General features: G+C 45.9%; 2 protein-coding genes across 3 annotated transcripts in view; one reads left to right on the forward strand and one right to left on the reverse strand.

The window, feature by feature from the left end:
• Positions 1–5,809, reverse strand: part of WDR3 (WD repeat domain 3) — a 30,829-nt gene extending 25,020 nt beyond the window's left edge. For both annotated transcript variants that reach the window (XM_019548670.1, XM_019548669.1), the window contains exons 1-5: positions 5,585–5,809; positions 4,174–4,383; positions 3,618–3,736; positions 2,029–2,107; positions 1,502–1,597 (exon numbers count right to left, since the gene is read on the reverse strand). In XM_019548670.1, coding sequence (XP_019404215.1) covers positions 1,502–1,597; positions 2,029–2,107; positions 3,618–3,736; positions 4,174–4,383; positions 5,585–5,755 — 675 coding nt within the window. In that variant the 5' untranslated portion in view covers positions 5,756–5,809. The remainder of the gene's footprint in view (positions 1–1,501; positions 1,598–2,028; positions 2,108–3,617; positions 3,737–4,173; positions 4,384–5,584) is intronic.
• An 84-nt stretch (positions 5,810–5,893) lies between these two features.
• GDAP2 (ganglioside induced differentiation associated protein 2) overlaps positions 5,894–23,038 on the forward strand; it is a 36,152-nt gene continuing 19,007 nt past the window's right edge. Inside the window, exons 1-7 of the mRNA XM_019548672.1 lie at positions 5,894–5,990; positions 8,570–8,629; positions 9,675–9,921; positions 12,973–13,112; positions 17,882–18,035; positions 20,351–20,439; positions 22,145–22,221. Of these exons, the coding sequence (XP_019404217.1) occupies positions 9,746–9,921; positions 12,973–13,112; positions 17,882–18,035; positions 20,351–20,439; positions 22,145–22,221 (636 nt within the window). The 5' untranslated portion in view covers positions 5,894–5,990; positions 8,570–8,629; positions 9,675–9,745. The remainder of the gene's footprint in view (positions 5,991–8,569; positions 8,630–9,674; positions 9,922–12,972; positions 13,113–17,881; positions 18,036–20,350; positions 20,440–22,144; positions 22,222–23,038) is intronic.

The raw sequence follows: 23,038 nt of genomic DNA on the forward strand, positions 1-23,038 counted from the left end.
GGCTGGCAGTTCCTGCTGCTGCACACACCTCAGGAGGGTACCAGGGTTGGGGAGGGGCACAGCCTGGCCCAGCCCCTAGCAGGAAGAGCCTGACGCAGCCCCACCAGAGCCTGCAGCTGTGGCCTGCTCTGCCCCATGCAAATACGGGGGCACATGCCCTCCCAGGGTGCGTGCAGCAGCAGGAACTGCCTTCCTAGGAACTGCCTCCCTCTCACACCCCGCCCTGCCTGGGCAGCATCTGCCCCAGCCCCACTCCCTCCCTCACCGCAGGTGGTGTTGATCTGCCTTCCCATGCCCCTTCCACCACAACAGACAAGTGCAGAGACCATGAGTGACACCAGTACTGCACTTCCCTAACTCAAGCCTGTGCTGCCGGGATCAAAGGAGGGCACAGAGAGTTCATAAAACCACAGAAAATTAGGGTTGAGAGGGAGCTCAGGAGGTCATCTAGTCCAATCCGCTTCTCAAAAACAGGACCATCCCCAACTAGATCATTCCAGCCAGGTCTTTGTCCATCCAAGCCTTTAAAAACCTCCGAAGATGGAGATTCCACAGCCTCTCTAGATAATTTATTCCAGTGCTTCACCGCCCTCCCAGTAAGAAAGTTTTTCCTAATATCCAACCTAAATTTCTCTTACTGCAACTTGAGACCATTACTCCTTATTCTATCATCTGTCACCACTGAGAAATTTAGCTCCATCCTCTTTGGAACCACTCTTCAGGTAGTTAAAGGCTGCTATCAAATCCCCTCTGTCTTCTCTTCTCCAAACTAAATAAACCCAGTTCCTTCAGCCTCTCCCCATAAGTAGTGCCCCAGTCCCTGAACCATTTTTGTTGTTCTCCATTAGACTCGCCCCAACCTGTCCAGTCTTTCTGTAGAGGGGGCCCAAAGCTGGACACAGTACTCCAGATGTGGCCTCACCAGTGCAGACTAGAGCGGAATAATCACTTCCCTCAATCTGCTGGAAACACTCCTACTAATGCAGCTCAGTATGCCGTTAGCCTTATTGGCAACAAGGACACACTACTGATTCATATCCAGTTTGCTGTCCACTGTAACTCTCAGGTCCTTTTCTGCAGAGGGTTGGAACCCATTGTCATCATAAGCCACAGCCAGGAAAGGAAGAGAATAGGGTTCACTTTGTTCTCACTTTGCTGGCCCCAAGTTTAATCAAGGAGCAGCACTGGCATGCACTCAATGCAAGAAAGCAGCTTTTGACCGTCCATCCCTTCCACTTACCTGAACCTGAAATGAGAACTATCCTGAGCTCCCCCTGCCCACAGATGCAGCAGATTTACAAAGGGCAACATAAGAGCTGAAAGTGGTACTGCATGGCAAGTCTGTAACACCACCATCACCACCAAAGCCAAGAACAATGCTGTTCCAGGCTAACAGCATCCACAAGGCAACCCAGGCCCACTATGCCCTCATTCAATCTATTCCCAGGGCAAGTGGCCCCACAGCCTGGGTCATTACAAAAAGGATGAATTCCTTCCTTACCTCCTGCAAGTAGGTGATGTCCCACACCCTCAGTTCACTGTCTGCAGCCCCAGTGATCAGACGCTTCTCTTCTGACACCAAAACCAGGCCCCAGACCTGCCAAAGTGAACACAATGAGGAGCTCCTTCAGGTCTACTTACATGTGCCCAGTCACTAGAGTGCCCACAGGCCTCTGCACATTAGTGCAGTTGGACTTATGACACCCTTCCAAGTTCAAGGAGCCACAGCATCCCCATTTCACCAAGGGGGGTGGTGAAATGGTGAAACAGAGGCTCAGAAAGACTAAGGCCTAAAATGAAGAACCCAGGGCACTACAAAAGGACACTTGTTTTGGAAACATCATCCCTAGTATGTGCCATACAAGACACCCTCAAATCCAAGGTCTCTCCCCATCTTGCTCCACAGCCAACAAGCACAAATGTTTCACATGCTAAGCAGTGCGACCATACACTGCAAACCTGCACTGTGGTCGGAAGGAACCACGTGCCTTCTGAACTCCCCTCCCCACATTTCTATGCCTCAGTTACCTCAGTACGATGTCCAACCAATGTTCTGAAGCAGTGTTGGGTATCCAGGTCCCACCATTTCACCAGGGTGTCTTTACCACTGAAACAAAAAACCAACCCCAAATGACACCACCCAGACACCAGTCAACATCCCCAGAGTCCAGCCTATAATCACACACTCAAGCAATACGCAAAGCCAGGTGTATCAAGTGGAAGGCCACACTTCCTCGTATGAAAATGACATTGAGGGTCATAGGCCAAGCAAGATCAGAATGAGAGATCACAAACACAGGCACTACAGAAAGAGGCACTGCAAATTCATTAGGAGGCTTTTTTTCCTTAGGACAGATCCTCAAACTTCCAGCATGGTGCTGCAGAGGAAACACTCTGCTTTATTTAAGGATAAGGATGATATGCTGGCTAAATTCCAAAGGTACATCTCTCCTAATTTGCCCTGCATTTTCACACCAGTCAACCCTACCCATCAAATGATGGAACCACGGCATGCAAATTAGCTATGGTGAAAGGACAGCAATTGTGTGAGCAATTTCCAGTGTTCTAATGGCCGCAAATAAGAGCAACCTCAACTGCTGACATGGTGTCTTTGGGAACCTCATAATAACTAAAGACAAGAACCAATAATAACTTATCTCAATTGCAACCTAATTTCACCCACAAACTTTTAAATATACACGTAAAATTTTAACTTATTACAGTACAATTTTAGTTAAATTACTCAGTACAGGATCTGATTGCAAATGCTAGTTTTCCTAAAGAACTCATTTTCAAATTAATATCTTCACAAACTAATAGTTAAGTTCTCTTGTAAACTATCAGAATAAATGCTGAGAATTTAGTAGGACAGGCTGCTATTTTCATAATAAGGAAGCCACCCCCTGAAAAAAAAAAAGAAGAAAAAAAAGAACCCACACGCTTTAAAGAAGGCAGAACCAGCATCTCTATAAATATGTGGCAACCTACATATTCATTTAACATTATAAAAAAAACAGTAGCATAACTAAGGATGAGTACCATAAATGCAAGTTTGGATACAACCACGTCAAATATAGTATTTGACAAACTAAACATTTTTCAGAATGGCAAATTTTAAGTTGACTATCCTTCAACTGATATTTCCCAACTAAAAGGATATCCATTAAACATGCTCATCTCAAGATTACACAGTATTTTTTTAAAGTCTGTAGTCTCAGAGTCCAGGTGGTACAGCAAGAGGTCATTTAACAGATGTGTAATAAAAGTACAGCTCCACACCTGAGGGAAAGCTAGCACACAGGATAGTGCCATCTGCTGTACTGCAGTTTCAACAGCCAACCATGATACAGACTATTTTTGTGCCTCCCCTCAGCCCCCAAAGGCAATGCCTGGGGCTGCTGCTCCAGTTGCCCCACCCCACCAATTATGCTACTGACATTTAATATGGCATCCGATTGTGTATATCAGCAGGGTCAGATTTATAATTTTGTAGCTGTTTGCTTCTTTGTCTCACATGCCTGGGTTTTATAAAGTATGAGAAAGACAAGCAACAACTAGATTGGTGTCATAACTTGACCATGTCAACTCAGTTTAGCACACCCAGCAGCACCATTTACCTGGTAACCAGCAAGTTCTTCTCTCTCAAAAAGAGCACCTGCGTGACAGCATCTTTGTGTCCCTTCAGCCGGTACAAGCCGCTCTCATTGATGATGTCCCACACAATGACATCTGTATCCTGAAAGGGAAGGTACCAAGGGAATGACCTCTGCCTCAAAGAATCTACATGTCTCAGGTAAAGTACCTCAGCATTGACATGAAATACCCTCTGCTGTAAGAAGCCTAGCAGGCTTCGTCCACCCTCAAGAGCTGTACAAGGAACCCTCATCCTCCCTCCCCACCTGCCCCCGACTCCTGCCCTAGCATTCTAGCTGTGGACTTCCTTCACAGCCCCGCCAGTGCACCCTAATCCTGGCCCTTGCTACTCTATTCCAAAGATATCCCACAAAACCATTCACATATTTCTCACCCAAACCCTGGATAATCCATGATAATATTATGCCTCCAGCCATTCCCCCACGGTTAGGTCTACAATGATCCCCAAAGACCATCTAGTCCTTCTCGTTTTATAACAGGCCTGACCTCCAGAGTTGACTTTCCCCAACCAAATCTCACCTTTGAGCCTGATACCAGCCTGCCTCCTAGCTGATCATACTTCAGAGCGGTAACGGAAGCCTTATGTCCATTGAAAGTGACAATCACTTCACCATTCAAAAGGCTAAAAACACGAACTGCTCCATCCTCATATCCAACGGCCAAGTGCAGCCCATCTGGGGATGGGCAGAGAGAAGTGACCTCCTGTTTGAGGCCCTGAAGGATGAGAACCTATCATTTTAAGAAGAGAAGATGTTTGCAATATGATGTGACATATCAGATCCAGACACTCACAGGGAATAAAAGAGCGTACTGTGCATCTACCTCACCAACCCAGAGGGCATCCAGAGCTTTAGACACTATTTTCTAACACCTCTTTGCTCTAGTAAGTTTTGTATCATTGCACCATTTAGGAAGGGGCAGACTGAGACAAGAAGGAAAATTATTCTCCCCAGCCACATGGGAAATGACAACTAGATCCCAATTACCAGTCCTGTGTAACAGCCAGACTGCTGTTGCCTGCTTACCAGTAGGAGAGCCCTGCTAACCCTGTGCTATGAAATCATACAATTTCCTCATATCCCATGTCCTTCTCTTAAGTGTACAACAAAGCTTTCCCAAAAAACACAAAGGGGTCCAGAACTCTAAGGCCATTTTCAAAACAGTTTGTTAGCAACCAGCATCTCACCAACCACTGGAGCAACACCCTAGCCATTCTGCATTGAAAATCAGCTCTTATGATCCCAGACTCTGTTTAGTAAGGGAACAGTGTGTCAGGTTACTCTCCACTGTAGCCACAGAAATTTAACTTTCATTTGGCAACCAGTGAGGTTGGACAGCATCCTTTCTATCATCAGCTTCTGTAAAGGACAACTCTTCTGACAGCACAACACCCTTACCCATGCCCTCGTATAGTGGGTGTCTGTAATACCTGAACACAGGCACCCAGGCCTCCAGGAACATGGAATGCCTGTTCAGACACCCAGACAATAACACTCTTCCCCAACTAAATCAGTGATTCAAAACCAAACTTAGAGTAATGAGCTTTGCCTAGCAAATGCCACTGAGGCATATATTTGTATCCTGTACTGGTGCCAGGGGCAGTCAAATTTAGCCCAAAGCCTGAACAAGCAAACAAGAAAAGAGGCAAGTCATCCTCATAACCAAGGGGTGCCCACAGATGCTCCAAGCAGCTAGATTGCTCCAGCTCCAAACTTCCTGAAGACAAGGGACCCTTATAGGAAGTCCACTCTCCCCCGTTACACGTCACATCAGGTCTCTCGTGCCACCTCCCGCTGTGGGCCGGGGGCACAGGAGGAAGACCCCACCCGCGCTGCGAGCCTGAGGACACCGGGCGCAGCAGAGACAGGTCAAGCCGGCGGGCACGCGGACTGACGGGCGGGCGCGTGCCTTGGCGGCTGCCGGGCCTCACCTTCTCGCCCCTACGGGTGTCCCAGAGAAAGACATGCTCACACGCCGGCACCGCCACATAGCGGCCGCTCTCGCCGCGCAGACGCACATAGGCCACGTTGCCCTTGGGACTGGCGATGAGGCCGAACACCGCGGCGACCCCGTAGCGCAGGTACTGCCGCGTGAGTCCCATGGCGCGCCCGCGCCCGAGTCCTCCGCCTCCCCACGAGACCGGAACCAGCACACCGCGATGGAACCGCGTGGACGGAAGTGAGGTATAAAACCCACCCCCCGAGCGCTAGCGGCTGCGGGATTAGTAAGAGGTTGATTCCGGAAGCGGAAGTTTTTTTAGTTGCTTTGCAAGGGAATGTCTCTGGCCCGCCCTGAGCCGGGATCGAGTCGCCGGGCGGGAGCAGCGGGGTCCGCCCGTGAGTGAGCGGGGCCGGGCCGGGGCGCTCCAGGTCCCCCTCAGCCCAGGTGGCCGCGCCCCCGGGCAGGGCGGGAGGGGCTTTTTCTTGCGGCCCAGGCCCCCGGCGCTGCCTCGGGCGGTCCGTGCGTGCGGGTACTCCAGAGCTTTTTCCCGGGCGCCTGGCGTTGCGCTCGGCTGCCCTTGGGGCGCCGCCGGCCCGCACGGCGCTGCTGCCGCCCTCTGTGCCTCAGCTAAGCGGCAGCATCTGTTACCACCTGCGGTTGAGCCTCTGACTTGCCTTTCCTGTGCCAGAGCAACGGGTGTCGTCGCCGGCCTTAAAAAAAAAAAAAAACGTTATGGCACAAGGGCGCGGCATCAGGTGTCGCCTGGTTCTGCCCGTAGGGACCTGGATGCTCCAGCTGCCTTTCCTAGAGAGCTCCTGGGTGCCGTAGGGCGGGTTGTTTGCACTGGTCACTTCGAATGCGGCTACTGACAGTTCTCGTTGTTTCCTGCCTGCCCAGCTTGAGATCCTGGGGTCTAAACTGTACAAAGGCAAAATATTTGTAGCTGCAGCTGAAACCTGGGCCTCAAACATACAACGATGTGTACAAATACTATGTATTCAGAAAAAATGGGCTGGGGCATCTCAGGTTGGGCACGCGTGACTGTTGGACAGTTGTGACTAGTCTTTCTGTTTCTTGGTTTCATATCTATAAATGACTATGACCATACAGCAGCCTCATTCAGAGGTTCAGTGAGGGTTAGGGTTTGTGAGAAGAACAATATGTGCCCCTGAAGGCTGCGGGGGCACGGCGACTGCCCGCAGGTGGCAGTGGCAAACGCAGCACTCCTGCAGGCTGCTGCAGCAGTGTTACCAGGAGGGTAGGGGAGAGTGGCGAGTGCCAACCAGCAGTTGGCAACTGCCTGCATATGCTGGGGGTTGGGGGGTGGTGAACAGCAACCTCTTGCAGGCACTGCCAGCAGCATTGGTGGTACTTCTATCAGAGGGTGCACTGCCAGTCTTGGGGGTGTGCATGCACCCCCAGTGGTTTGTAAAGCACTCAAACTAGAGGTAAACACCATAAAATATTTAAGTATCCATTTTGTCTTCAGAACAGGTTTGGCTACTATGGAAATTGGATAAGAGATTACAAATATGAACAATGAGGAGAAAACAGTATTAAGTAGCTGATTGGTCAGTGTGAACACCGTTTGTCTTCAGCAATGAATGGTTCAAATATTATATAGGAATTAGTTTGTCATCATGTAACTAAACCAGTGTTGTAAAGCACAGGTACAAGGAGCTGAATTAAGATTGCATGGGCAAACTTGGTTCTTATGCTTGATTTTAGAACTATAATATGCCTTTGTCACAGGGACTTTCCTGTGTGTGTAATCCTGGATAGTTCATATTCTACCATCCTTACTAATGTCTGAGCATGGTCCAGAAGCGTATAAAGTTATATCACCAATATTTGCCCTATGAAGTTCTTTCGCTTTGCCTCTCTTCTGGGAAAGAATTGCATGCAGAGGTTAGCCTTGTTTGGTCCACTTCTGCTTTGGGGCTATCTTTCTGTGGATGGTGCTATATAAGGATCAGAGAAGACAAGGTTGAAGAAGTATGGCCTGCACTTTGAGTAGAAAGTGGCAAAGTTTGAGTTAGACTCCAGTTGCTGAGCATGTCCCATGGTTTGTAGCTGAGGCCACAAAAAACATCACCTGCACAAACAAGCTTTCCTTTGTGATAGTGTTCCCCCGCTCTAAGCTTCTGACCCCGTGTGGAATTGAGGCCTCCACAGAAATTCAGTTGGAAAAGCTGGGAACACAACAGAAGGGGGCTTGTGAGCCTGGAAAGCCCAGAAACCATTGTCTTGTCACAGTGCCTTGGTGCCTGAAGAGCAGAGTTGTCAGCCAGAGTTTTCATCCCAGTGGTTTTTGTGTGTGCTGGGATTAGATGAGGACCACAACTTTGAACTTGACTCTGTTCTGCTTGTTGTGTTTACAGTAGCCCATATAGCTGAAGGAGTATACTGTACTCATCTATACTAGTTGAGAGCTGAGGTGTTTTTCTGGTGCTGTTGCTTGCACCAGGCAATAGAGAATTGAAGTCTTGTAGTCCACACAGGAGGTGACAAAGGTGTGTATAACTAATTCAGGTCATAGTTTTGTTCACTAGAAGGCTATCCCATCCTGACAGAGAACTTTGCTTGTTGTTGTGGCTTCCCGAAAGCAGTGTTGGTGAGGAATCCTGCTCTGCTAAATACAGCAAAGTGAAGCTGTAGAAGTGGTATGTGATAGCATAATCTAGGTAGCACTACTTACAACAGCAGGAAAATTCAGTGGCATAGTCCTTAACAAGTGCTAGCAGCCAGAGATACTACATACTTAACTATATTTGCTAGAACAGCCTTCTAGAAAGAGATTGGTTAGTGTGTCTCACTGTATTTTATTGACTGGCAGTCCACTGAGTAGTGTTGAATTTTGCAAAAATGTGAGCAAATTCAATTTTTGGAGAGTGGGAGATATGTTGTATAAAGTGCTACAGATCTGAGTCTGTGAAATGTTCAGCACCTTTTTATTTTTAATTGATTTCAATAGTACTTCATTTAGAGTGGAGGATGCTTAGCATCTCACAGGATTGGATCCTGCAGCATTAAGGTAATTAACAATTGGTGTATACATATTTATATAATTTCCTACTTTATTTAACGTGGGGTTCTGGCAGCCCACAAGGGGTTAATGTGTGGCCCCCAGGTTCCTACCTGGTTACTGCTCCCCCTGTTGCTCCAACTGTTGCTGAAGCCAGGGTCTGTAGACTCTCTTTCTTCTTCAGCTTTTGCCTCCTGCATCCACCCCAGAGAGCAAGGCAGTACAGCCAATGGTGCTGGGGCAGCTTGCGGTTCAGAACTGCCTGCATATGCCACTCAGCGAAATGGGAGCGCTGTGTGGGCCTGCTCCTGTGCATGGTGCACTGGGGTGGGGGATGCATGCAACACCTAGCTGCTTAGAAGTTAGACAGCCCTGATTTAAAGCATTCAATCACTTTGATTTTTGTTCTATAGGATGCTACTGTCAGTGTGGAATTTAAAATTGGTAGAATCAACATTTTAAAGAGAGAAATTCGGTAATTAATTGGAATGTTTTTTTTCTTATGGTGAGGGAAAGTGGTGATCATATTTATAGAATTCATAAATGGATGGTGTTTAGCTTTACAAAACAACTTTTCACTGTCCTGAGTCCATCACAGATGCATTGGACCACATTCTGCTCTACTAACTGTGCCCAAGTATGATCCTATTCCATCTTGCATGAGTCTCTGAAAAATTATTGATGCAAAAGGTGGGTGGTTCTTTTCTTCCTTGCTGCTTTTTTGTAAACCATCTTTAAGGCTAAGGTGGTGTTATGTTTTGAAAATAGATGCTTTACTGAATTTTTAGGGACTCAAACATGGTGGTAGGATATAGTCACACTTAGCCACCTCATAGATGGAATAGGATATGGTCCACTGAGTTGAAAAAAAGTAGAACTCTTGTGGGGAGAGAGGTTAGATAAGTGGTTTTATTTTTCTTAACTACCTTGTTGTTTGCAAATAAACTTAATTGTCCTAAAGTTTTTCTTCGTAAGTCCAGCTCTTTCAGAATTATTCTTGGTAAAATGCCAGGCCTTTGACCCTGCCTTTTTTACCTTTTATCTCTCTTTGAAGCACCTGGACGACTCCACTGAGAATTGGAGTGGTAACAAGTTAGCAGAAAAGAGAGTTGCTCTTTCCATTCCATGGATCCACTGGGTGCTCCTTCTCAGTTTGTGGATATTGACACACTGCTATGCTGGACAGATTTGTATGTGGCAGAACAATTGGATTCTCACCAAGCTCCTGTTGAGAGAGCCCAAGTTGACATTAGGTCACCTTTCCCATACAGGAAAGACATCAATGCCAAAATAGTCTTGTGGTAAGTTTGGTTTGGCTCTGTCCTCTCGGTCATTGGTATTTTCCTTTACAGTGGTACCTGAATGCCTAACAAAATGGTCTCAACACAAAATTCTATTATTAGTCTGATATTTTTTTTATTTTTTTTCCCCTGCCCCCTCATCCTCTGCAGCAGACATGCTTCATGTCTAGACAGAAAAGAAAAGGGGAAAGGCTACTGGGACAAGAGTAAATAATATCTACCCCTGTTAGGCTTACAATAGCTTATTTCTACATTCCTCTTGCATTTAATTAGTACAAAACAGCCATGTACTACTTCCTATAGTGCGCTTGTGAGTACATCTTATCAGTCACCTTTTAGTTAATAAACACTAGAACTTACTGTCTCTTCTGATTTATCTTCCTTCTTGGTATTGCTGGTTTCATTCTACTTTTTTCTCTGTCTTTGTTACTGTAGATTATGGCCGTATGTAGACTAAATGAAGCATGTGTGCACGACACTTTAAAGCAGGCTAAATGCTTTTGCGTTACTTAATTGTGTCAGTGTTTGCACACCTTGGCAGTGTATTGCACATTAATTCTAGCCACAGTAGGAAATTTGGTGGCGTAACATTCCTTAAATGACTTGAAGCACAGCAAACTAAAACTCCTTTGAGGAATTTATTTGCTGCCCCTAAAACCACGGAGCAAAGCACCAGGCTCTGTGCAGCTCTAGAAAGCCCTGCAGGCAGCCTGGCAACAGCCTGGGAGAGCAGGCTCTGCCCAAGAAAAGCAGTGAGCCTGATTTCCCCCCTAGAGCCTGCCTGCCTGAGCTGTATGGGGACAGCTGCAGCCGCCGCTGCCATGGAGGGAAGCAGCAGCCTTCCCCACCACCACCCCCCAGCAGCACAGGGACTGCTCCGCCCTCCAGCAGCTCACCCTCCCCTCCCTGCCAGAGAGGCAGGTAAGTCAGCGGGGGAGAGGGGGGGTGACAAAATGGGTTTAATCAGCCCTAAATTAAAGCGGTGTGTTTTAAAACCCACCACTTCAATTTAGGGCCCACATTTCATCTACACACACACGCCTTATGTGTTTCCTCATATTGTCTTCAGCATCTCTTTTTTTCTTTTTTCTTTTGTTTTCCTATCTTGCTCTCACTTCCTTTTACATAGTGAATTTTTTTTTGTCTCCTTACTCTTCTGTTAAAGTCTGTCTCAGCCTGTGCTAACTTATCCCATCAATTTCTCCTCTCTTGCTCTCTCACTTATACCAAGGGTATTTAAACTCAAGCAAGTCAGCAGGCCGGATCCAGCATAGGGCTTCTTACTGCAGTTGCCAAACCTGCTGCATTGGCATGGCCAGCATGTGAGGGTTAACAATGCTGCTGCTTGCCACCTTACCACTGGTTTGCATGCCTAACTGCAGTTTCACACAGGACATTTAGAAGTGGGTAAGGCCTGGGGGAGATGAGTGGTGGCAACTCCCTGTATTTTGGCCATGCTGGCACAACAGCTTTTGCAGCCACAGCAAGAACTACTGTAGGCCAGACCTGGAAGTGGGTCTTTCAGCCCAAGAGAAGTCATCCTACCCGCAGCCTCTGTGTTTGACACACCTGGTTTACTCGAGTTGACTCCTTATCTTTAAAGTATTGGGCAGACTACCTGAAGTCTGAAATTTGAAAAGGGGAACGAACTCTCAGAGATGGTATTAATTTGAGGATCCAGACCTCAAAACAGCTGCCAAGTAGCAAGTGTGGTGGGATCTTGTGCTGCTCAAGCAGAAAAAGAAAATAGTAGGGAGCTCATAGCCCCTGTCATATGAGCTTCCAGATTAATGTCTGAAACAGCAAGTCGTTTTTGTTTTTTTTTTTGCTTCAACCTTCTGCACAGAAGGAGGACTTTTTTTCTCAGAGCCTATCCATACCTGTCTCCCCCACCCCATCCTCTGCCAAAGATATCCTGGATGATGCAGGTGGGTAGGCAGGGCCTCTGCCAGCCTCATTTTTCATTCCTTACTTACCTGTCTCTGGTCCCTCCTTCAGCTTTCCTTTGCAGTAGCGGAGTGCCAGTGACTAGTTTCTTCCCAGTTTCAGCGGTTATGGGTTTCTGAGCAGCAGCAATGAAAGCTTACATGACTGGGTTTTATCCTGTCAGGGTTTTTGCTTTTTGTATTTTGAGGCTGTACACAGTAGTGCCTAAATGCTCTACAGTCATTTGGTTGTGGTTTAAGAGTAAGCACTGCATTAGTTAAGAAATGTCTTTTCACAATATGGGCAGTTTCACTCTGCAATTGGAGACTAGAAATAGAGCAGCTAAGCCTCTCAAATCAAACAAGTAGCCTCAACCTGCCTACTCTGTTGCCATTCCCGTTATCTTCTTTTCTTCAACAGGGAAATCAGGGAGGCTCGTTCATTCCCTTGCCCAACCCTACACCCTTGCACATTTGCTTTATTAAGATCCAGAAATGCCTATAAAAACAGTGCAAATGCTTAAGAAAAAGAAAATGACAGGTTATGAAACAGCTCTTACTTGTGATATCCCCACAACATGTTTCTATTAACAGGTAGCAGCCACTACACCATCACAAGAAATATTCTGCCTCTGAAGAATGATAAAACCTATAACTTCCTTTACATCCCTGGTGCTCACTGTTGTCAGGAGCCTACTATTAACGTGTACACTGTTGTTTGTTAGAAAAGTTTGACATTTCTGTTTAAAGGGGTAAGCCTCTAACCAAAGGATTAGTCTGTTATATGTAGTGTTTCATCATCAGCTAGAAGTAGAAGGTACCTTTTGAAGATGGTGAGTCTGTCTTGTTTCTGTGGAAATGTGCTGCACAAGCATTGGGGTGTCATTTTTAATAGGTTCCCTTGTAACTTGCTGTTTATTTACTTCTAGGCTTTGCTTATATGCAATATCTTCTCAACACACCTTAGATTTGTTTAAAACTAAATTGTGTGGAATATGTTGGAGGCAGAGTAGGAAGAGTACAATGTTGCACCACAGGGTAGTTATAGCCCTTAAGCAGTCAAACACTTCAATTGTATGAAGCTCTTGTGTATAACTTGTTCTGAATAGTTTCATTGTTTCCTCAGGAAAGGAGATGTGGCCTTACTGAATTGCACAGCTATTGTGAACACAAGTAATGAGTCTCTGTCAGATAAGAATCCAGTATCTGAAAGCATCTTTATGCATGCTGGTCCTGACCTGAGGGATGAACTTCAGAAACTCAAAGGTAAATGGCTTGGAATCTGGCTCTGCAGAAAGAAAAACTGCCTATATAATAAAAAGATTTGTTTTTTGAATAAGGCAGGTAGCAGAAAAAATATTTCCTGTTCTTTCCCTTAGTTAGCCTTAATATGAAATAAAGGGACAATACTAGGGCCAGACTATGGCAAGCTATTCCTCCATTTTGTAATTCCAGTTACAGATCATAGAAGAGCTTTTGGCAACTATTCAAGTTACTGAAATTCTACTTTCAGGTCATGGTACAGTTGTTCCCTTTGTGTATGAAGTGGCTTAGAGCAGTTAACTTGAGTAACTTACCTAAGCTTTTAGGGTAGTGACCAATCTTGGACAACTCCTGACTTTTTTTCAGGACAGCTCCCTTTAAGGAGGCATGCACAGGGTTGCTGTTCACCACAGCAGAAATCCTAAATGCAACATGAGTTCTTGAAAAGTAATTTCTGATAAGTTGTTTGTATGCCCTGCTAGCCTGCAGCCATACAACTTACCTTTTCAAGAAATAATACTTAAATTATTAATTTAATAGTGTAATACTTAAAAGTTACTATTCCACTTGATAAACAATGACTTATTCAATTGTTAGTTCACTTTCCCTTCCTTATAAAACCATTTTTGATTTAGAAGTTCATTAATGATGGAAAAAGGCTTTTGGAAGGCTGGTAATTCTGCTTTGGAGTCTGGGGTTACATGAACGCTGTCACAATAATATCAGAGTACCTGCAAATATTTTTAAGGGTTGAAGTGTTGTAGCCATGATGGTGAGAACAACAAGAAATGTGAGAAGGAAGATTTTCTTGCTGGTGTCTTTTTATGGGACCAGCTGTATAGCTGGAAGAAATGTTGGAAGACAACAAGCTTTCAGGCACAAAGCATACTTCTTTAGGTAGAGCCCTTCAGGGAGAAACACGCATTTATCTGACGTCTCCCACTGATGCAGCTGATTCAATAAATGACATCACCAAAAATACCTTGCTTCTGCAGATACTCTGAGAGCTCAGTGCAGCTCTCAGAGAGGGAATTACTACCCCATTCTGCATGTGAGGTACTGAGATATTTAGGGACTTGCTCATGGTTCTACATGAAGTCTGAAATTTGAGGTCCTTTATGCTTTTTGTCCTCAACCACTGGGGTATTTATATTTCACTAGAATCCTGCAGTGTCCCATTACATATGCAGTATATCATTTCACTCTCTGGTGCTGTAAATATCCTGAGTCTTGGGAAGGTAACAATAGAAAAGAAACCACACCTCTGGACATTGTGGAAAACACTGCTGGTATGTTGTGTGAGGAGGAGGAGGCTATCCAGTGAATAGTGGATGTTTCCACTTCCATTCAGCAACTTGAAGTTCTGCCATTCAGCCAGCAGAAGTGGAAGAGGTGTCTACTAAATTCACTTATGGAAATTTAGCATATAATATCTGTCATCATTGGCGTTGAGGTCATTCTGCACTGTTTTTGCACTTGTTCTGTATAGCAGAACATCTGAGAGAAGCTGACAGTGTGCGTACTCTGATTACAAATCCTAGAGTAAATATCATGAAGGCTTTCAGTTAGTTCTTTCCTAATCCCATTATAGCCACTTTTCCTAAACCCTGAGAAGTCATGATTAAAGCATGTGACATGTTGACCTTACTCGGGCCTGGGAGCTCAGTGTTTTGGGGGTTTTTTTATGGCTCAGCTGACTGACATTTCTTGGAACTATCTTCCTTTAACCTATAAATGTTTCAGGCTTGTAAACTAACTTCTGGGTCTACAGCTCATGCACATATAGTAGTTTAAAGAGCTCCTGTAGCTGCAGTAAAGTAAGTCTTCCAACTGCCATTGAAGCTGCACACTGTATCCAATGCACACTGTAAATGGGGGGAAAAAATCTAAAGCTTTCATTTAAAATGTTGAGAAATGGTAATTTAATACGTAAATCACCAAACTGAATAAAGCAGACATTGGCTCTCTGCCTGGCTTTATCATGGACTTCCTGTGCGATTTTGGGCAACTCGCATCCCCACTCTGCCTTACTCTTTGTCTGTAAAGCAGAAATAAGATTCTGATTTGACAAGCAGATGCTGGTTTAAAGGAGGTTTCTGCCCCTTCCCCTCTGAGAGGGGTGGAGAAAAGGAAGTGGGAACCCCTTCCATTGGCCCCACCAGCTGACATATGCCCAGAGTGCAGATCCCCTACCCCCACCCCACCACAGCTTGAGCCTGGCTGGGATCTCCCAGCCCCACTTCTCCACCCCTTCCCTAGCCATTGCCATGGGGGGGGCAGGGGATAGGAACACAATGCCCCTCCCTACCCCTGCACCATTCCCCCAGCTGAGGTCTACCCAGTGCAGAGGAGAAAGCACCTACTGGCTTTCACTCCTCCTTCCTTCCCCCCCACCTCCCCCCAAGCTTGAGCCAGCCTGTGATTGCCCTGCCTCTTCCTCAGCTGTTACCAAAAGGGGTGGGGGTGGAAATGTACCCCCTGCCTGGCCCAGCACCGCCCCCACCCCAGCCAGCTGGGGGCTGCCTAGCACAGAGTGGGGGGAGGGAAGCACCCTCCTGTGGGCATTTGTCTCCCTGAAGCTCAGAGCTAGGCTGGGATCATCTCAGCCTGCCACCTCCTCAGCTGTCTGTTGGTTGGAGAAGAAGTGGGGCTAAGATGATACCAGCTCAGCTCCAAGCTTCAGGGGTATGAAAAACTCCCAGACAGGTGCTTTCCCTCCCATACCAGGCAGACTCCAGCTTGTGAGGTTGGTGCTGGGCAAAAGTGGTGTGTTTCTACCCCCTCCTCCCCCTCAATGGCTTGGGAGGGGGCAGAGCTGGGGGATCCCAGCCAAGTTCCAGCTGCAGTGCAGGGGAATGGCCGCATGAAAAGCCCCCCAGTTAGGTAGTTTCCCCTCCATGCTGGGCAGATGTCAGCTGGGGGTGCTGCTAGGGGAGGGCTCTTCAATGTCAGAAAAGCGTAGATAAATTGGAAGGTTTTTAGAAAGGAACAGACTTGATTGGGGGGAGCGGGGCCACAATTAATTAAATAACAAAGGTTACAAGAAGAAAATATGGTAGAGATCCACCTTACATACCAGTGATTCTCAGTTGTTTTATAGACTCCAGGCACCTTTCAGAAAATGACACCTTTCAGAACTCTTAGTTCTCACTTATTTTCTGATAACAGAAAAATAATAGAACAATTCTTCTGTTGCAAATAACTCAATGTTTTAACATTATAGATTCTTATTTGAAATGTCTGGGTACTTCCAGACAAGCGTGGATGTGCAGTATGTGGTGTCACAGCCACACCTGTGGCACAACGACACTGCACATGCAGGCGTTCCCTGCACTGCTGCTTTGCAGCACAGGGTGGGGAGATCCTGGAGTCAAAAAAAAAACCCATGCCAAAAAAAAGCAAGGTGGGGCAGCACACATGGCATCAATGTGCACCACCCAAAACCAGAGCCTCGCTGGCCAGAGCCACACTCCAGCTGCTAGCCAGGCTTCCTACTGCAAGAGTGCCACGGCTTCACCTCTGGAGGCCCTCAGGACCCCAGGTAAACTGCTGGAGCCAGCAGAGTTGCTGGCCCCAGCTTCCCCTACCACCCGGGGTAACCTGCTGCATGCCAGAGCACATGTGCCACAGGCGTTACCAAGAGCAAGTAGCAGTGACACAAAGTGTGCTGCTGCTACTTGTCCCCAAGGAACCACATGTTTCTGCTCATCTCATCTCACACGCCCTCTTTTTGTTTTGTGAATTATGTTTGCACACCTAACAGCACTAACATTGCATGGGACCCGAAAGGATCTCAAGGAACCCCAGGTGACACGCACAGTACCCTGGTTGAGAATACTGGTGTAGACTATGTCAGAGATGCATAAACTTTCATGACCAAGAGATCACTTTATTAGAAGTTAGTATTTGAAGTAGCTGTTATGAAAATTTATACATCTCTGATTTCAGTTCGTCTATAAGGTGCATCTCAACCCTGCCTTCTGTCTGACTTCAGACTAACATGGCTAACTAGCACTCCTCAGAAGAAAACAAAAATAACTTGGTAAGGAGTGATGAAAGGATATAAACACAACAGGTTTAATTAGAAGGAAAGGAGTGAAATGGAGAAATGGGAAATGTAGCCTGAATACAAAATCACTTGCCCTTCTATTGATCTATCATACTGAAGTGGACTTCTTGAAGTACAGTTCCATTCTTCAAACCCTGAATGTCTTCAAAATAACCCATAAGGAATAACTGGTATACTCCAGGGAGTGGATGAAAATGTGTTTTAGGTCTTAAAAGAATCAGATTTGTCTCTTTGAACAGCAGTTACCTACCCAACCCCCAAACCAAACACTTTCAGAACTGTAAAGTGTATATCTATCTCATATTTCTATACATCTATAAATAGATAAACCACTTAAGAAAAGCCTTCTTGCAGCCTTTGAATTAGGAATATGAAGTACAGTGTCCCTAGGGACTCTCTTGTTTTGCTCCTTAGGGTGCATATCTTCTGAAGCAGTGATGCAAGGGCAATGTTTTTCACCTCCCCTGTCTGACTGAGGATTCTCAGAGCAGTAAACCATCTTGGAGTGCAGAAGTTATCCTTGCAGAGGGCTGCTGCTGGGTTGGCTCAGGGAAATGAATGCTTGTCTGTACTAATGTGATAGAAGAGAGTTGTTCCAGGGTGGAGCTTCTTTGAAGATGGAGAAGGGGGATGTGTTGGCATATTCCTGGTCCTGCTACCTAGGCTTTGGTGTCTCTTACCATGTAAATGCTTGTTTCTCTAGGATGCCGGACAGGAGAAGCAAAACTGACGGAAGGATTTAACTTAGCCGCACGTTTCATCATTCACACTGTGGGACCCAAGTACAAGAGTCGATATCGCACAGCAGCCGAGAGCTCCCTGTACAGCTGTTACCGCAATGTCCTACAGCTTGCAAAGTGAGTGCAGGACAGTTTGGGTCACCCATAACATGCATCATCCTGGACCATGGGGTGGGCAGAGTTGCATGGGGTTTGACCACACACCTGGGCCAGCTGTCTTCAGCTCCCTCGCTTTGTGCTTCAGATTGCAATTGGTTTTGAGGAAACAGAAAACAGAGTATGTCTGCACTATGACCAGTTTAGGCACTGAAAGCAGTCTGGTAGCAGTAGAGCTCCTTTCTCAGCCAAGAAGCAGGGTAGATGTGTCATACTGTGCTGCTGCAGTAAGGCTGCTTCTGGTTCCAAGATAATTCATTGAAAGCTTGCTAGGGTATGCCTCTGCTATACTGCAGTCCTCAGTGTAGATGTCTATAGGCACAGCCATCTCTGCTATAGGAGATCACGTTATTGGCGCATCAAGTTTCATATTTGGGCATGGAGTAATACTGACTGCTTCAGAGAGGCAGTCTTATCTTCCCATTCCACCTTCAAAATAACTCAGCAGGTCAATATTGGGGTGCTACATTTTTGGAGAGGGAAGGATCTGTTCTGCCCAAAAACAGCTGAGATGCAGGCAAATCATGCATGAGTCAGTCCCAGCATGTGGTTCTATGAGTCTCCTGCAACAGAGAATTGCCCTAGGCCTAGCTACAATATGTGAAAAGCATTTCCTTCATGTGGTATAAACTGAATCTTGCAGAAGATTCTTTGATATCCTCACAACATGATTCACGGAACTTTTAAATCGGAAATAGTTGAGTGGCTTATAATTTTGTCCCTCGTCTCTTGTTGCCTCTGAACTTATTTATAATGGATTAAAAGTTTGGTATGAACCTTGTTTTTGAATTCATCAAAGCCCTCTGTTTATGACTGGTGGTGTCATTGCAGCAGTCCCTATGGTGAACACTAAATCAAAACTTCAGGAAAAGAAAATTTTGGTGTTTCTTGGGAGACAACAGAATAACTTTTCCTAGACCATTTTAAGATCTGTCTGATATTATGCAATGGCAGTTGCCTTAAGTGAAGTTGTAGATGAGTTTCCATTTTAAGCCTGCTTTTTTTTTTCATAGCCCCCTCCCCTGCAAGTTCTCTTGGATCTACAGAAGAGTCTCATGTGCTTCAAAACTGATGGGCAAGGCCAGGCCTGTGGTAGAAATTTCACACTCTAAACTAGTGGTGCTCAACCTCAAGCCCACAGGCCAAATCCAGCCTGCAAAACAGTGTCATCTGGCCCCCAGGGCTCTCCTTGGATCCAGAAATTTGATGGTGGGGGAGTGGTGGCAGTGTTAATTGTCATTCCCCTGCTGCTAAATTTCCAGACCTGTGGGGAATCCTAAGGGCTGGACAGCATAGCAGGGTAGATTGGGCACATAGGTTAAGGTTAAAGTGGCACAGGACCTGAACCAATTGCACAAAGTGGGGCAGTGTGAGGTGGGATTCAGGCACATAGAGCCAGAAAGGAAGTGCAAGGTGGAATCCACGTGGCATGAAGTCAGATCTGGGCACTAACCCTGCTGATCCAGCCCCATACCTTTAATCTGGCCCACGTGGCCAAAAGTTTGAGCACCACTGCTTTAAAGTAACTTGGACAGGTGGATTCTTCAGTTACAATAGCCTGAAAATAGCTGATTGTTAGATTACAAAAGGTCTAACTTGTTTTTCCTACTGCAAGTGCAGGGATGTTGAGACAAAGCAAGAGAGAAATAACTTGGTTTACTAGACTTTCAATGGAAGTAGGTGAAAGTCGACTTTGAAAAGCAATTGATTGTTGCCATTGTAAAGTTTTTGGTCATAAGCTCTGATCTTGTACTTCAGAGAACCACTTATTTCTTGGCCTTTTCCTGGTGACTGGCTTTCTCTGCAGGGACAGCTTTTCAGTACAAAAAGAGAATTATTCTATGCAAAGCATTATGTGAAGGACCCAAAAGGCCTCTGGTAGACCTAACAGTCCCACAAGAAAAGGAGGTGCCAAGTCACTACCCTGGCTCAGACCTCTGTTAGTGTTCTGTTTTGGTTTTTTTGGTTTTTGGTTTTTTTGTTTGTTTTTTTTTTAAGCAATACACCTCCCTTTCCTACAGGCAGCAGGTGGAAAAGGCAGGGAAATACTAGTGCTGTTCTCTCGTTTGCAGTACTGAGCATTTGTTCTTTCCTTCTGACCCTTCCCTCAAACTTCTCCCTCCCCACCCCTGTTCTGGTAGCATTACCATCCATCTACAATCGCTTGCTCTGACATGAGAAATAAGTACCTGTGTGGGAGGAGATTCTTGGGGGCAAATCGAGTAAGGGGCACAGGCAGTAGTCACTCTTAGACTTTTCTCTCCTCTTGACTTTAGGGAGCAGGCAATGTCTTCAGTGGGATTCTGTGTTATAAATTCAGTGAAGAGAGGCTACCCCCTAGAGGATGCAACCCACATAGCACTGCGTAAGTAATGCATGAAAGGTCAGTGTGTCTGAACGGGCACCTTATAGAGCCCAGAGCTGTTTAGACTGGATGTGAACAGCAGCAGAGTGGAGGTGTGGGGAAGTACTGTAGAGGTGAGGGGTGCCAGTGTGTTGGATCTGTCACGGCTCTTCAGGTCTGCAGAGAGATGTATATTCAGGTTTGGGATTGGCAAATCCAAGATGATGCAACCAGCTTCATGCTATAATGTGACTGCATTTCTAACAGGGGTGGAAGCTTTGTTGCTCTTTTTTGGAATGATTCTTGCTTTAGAGCTTCATGTGCCTGGCATCTGAATTTGGAAAACCTTCAGGTTGGAAAGAAGAGCTGAGAGCTGTTCATGGAAGGAATCTGACAAAATGAGAAATGTTATGCATTTCCTTTGTGAGGTGCTCAAACCCTACTGGCCAGTCATTCCTGCACTCTAAATCTTTTTCCATAGTCTCTTGGACTTGTTCTGTTTCTGAAATTCCCCTCCACACAGAACTGCCGACTTATTTCCTCCCCTTCTTGGTATTGGGATTAGACTGCGCAGGGAATATTGAAGCAGACTAGATAAAAGTTTCTTCCCCTTGTAGTTGCTTCCTGGAACCAAGCTACTTAATGGAGAAATTTGGGCTTGTGCTTGGTATGAGGGGAAAATCAATATTTGGACATTGGAGGCTTGATTCAAGCCTTCAGTATGACCTCCCTGGTGGTTGTTTTTGCAAGTCTAAATGGTGCAATTTGCTGTGGAACCAGAGAGCATCATTTGCCCCTAAGATACTATGTTGCAAGTTTAAAGGAGTTATGCAAGGATTTCACTGCAGGAAATATTTAGAAATATGCTCTTGCTCACTGTCTCCCCTCTCTCTCGCCCGCACCCCCCTTCTCTTGCTCACTCTTGCTGTCTCTGAACTGTCATTACTTGAAGGAAGACTGTATTGATCTACTTCACAGTTTTGAGAAAAATAGTCTTCTTTTTCAAGTCGTCTCCCATTTGAGTCATCAACTTGTGAGATCTGGCTAGATCATAGCTCAAAAGCTGCACCTGCACAAGGACATCCTTGTTTAGGGGCTTGGTTGTACAGTAGTGTTTTTTCTGACCCTTAACATGAACTTAAGAGTTGACCATATCCTCAAACATGGCTAAGGCTTTGGAAAATTTGGAAAAGGAGTAAAGAGGGAATTCTGTTGTGCTTTGCATTTTTTAATTATTGTTTCTAATTTTAAAAGTTTCTTGAAATTTTCCCCCATTCTTAGTATTTCCAGCAGGCCAGGAGGGTGCACAGAGTGAGTCCCCACTTGGAGCCATGAGCAAAATAGTACCATTCTACTGAGCTGAATTCTGCAACTGCTATTTGTTTCAAGGAGTGGAGGGAGTAGGACACAACTGTCTCCTAGTGTGGCAGTTTGGATTCTTCTCCCATCCCCTAAAAACCAATCCAGGGAGGAAAGGGCCAGCAGCTACAAGGAAGAACTGTTCCAAACTTAGAGGCCCCCTACTAGCAGGGATCAATGCAAAAGTTTCACTCTTTCTCAATATCTTCAAAGTAAGAAGGGGCAGCATCTGAGAAGGGAACTCTGCCTGCTGGGCTGTCTATTGCATGTATAATTGCTGCCTATAAGGCCATCCTGTGGGAAGAGGGGAGCTAGTGGATTTCCATGTCCCATTCTGCTGACTCTATTTCATTCTCTTTTCTCTCAGGCACAGTCAGAAGGTTCCTGGAGATTTATGGGGAGACTCTGGAGAAGGTGGTGTTTGCAGTGTCTGAGCTGGAAGAGGTATCTCATCTGTATTCATCCCATCAAAGTTCTTGGGCATGTTCTTACACTCAGGCTCTAGATCAGTGTAGATTTCTTGTTCTCTAGGTTGTATTGTGGAGCTGAAGTCAAGTTACTTTATTCTCAAATTATACCCGTCTGTTCCCTGGCTTCTAGCCCCCTTGCATTTTAATGAATGTCCTCCTAGGTGGCTCTTTCCACATGGATCTTTGAGAATTCCTGGTGCTCTGGTGTAGTGCCCGAAGACTGGAAGAAGGCCAATGTGGTGCCTATCTTCAAGAAAGGGAGGAAAGTAGATTTGACAAACTATAGGCCCATCAGCCTGACCTCTATCTGGGGGAAGGTCTTAGAAAAGTTTATTAAAGAGGCCATCCTTAATGGACCGGCTGACGCCAACATCCTGAGGAATAGCCAGCATGGGTTTGTTGCGGGTAGGTCTTGCTTGACTAATCTCATTTCCTTCTATGAGCAGGTGACCTATCACCTGGACAAGGGAGAAGAGATTGATGTCATATATCTTGACTTCAAAAAAGCCTTCAATCTGGTATCCCATGATCACCTCTTGGCCAAACGGGCCAACTGTGGCCTTGGGTTCACCACGATCTGCTGGCTGGGAAATTGGCTCCCCAGAGGGTGGTAATTGACAGAAGTCAATCATCATAGTGCCCTGTGACCAATGGGGTCCCCCAAGGCTCTGTCCTTGGACCCATATTGTTCAACATCTTCATTAATGATGTGGACATTGGAGTCAGAAGCGAACTGGTGGACGAGAACCTGAACAACGTTAAACCAGAGTTTAACACTGAAAAATGCAAGG

Source organism: Crocodylus porosus, unplaced genomic scaffold, assembly GCF_001723895.1.
Source record: "Crocodylus porosus isolate Cpor-Errol unplaced genomic scaffold, CroPor_comp1, whole genome shotgun sequence".
NCBI classification, from domain to species: Eukaryota; Metazoa; Chordata; order Crocodylia; family Crocodylidae; genus Crocodylus; species Crocodylus porosus.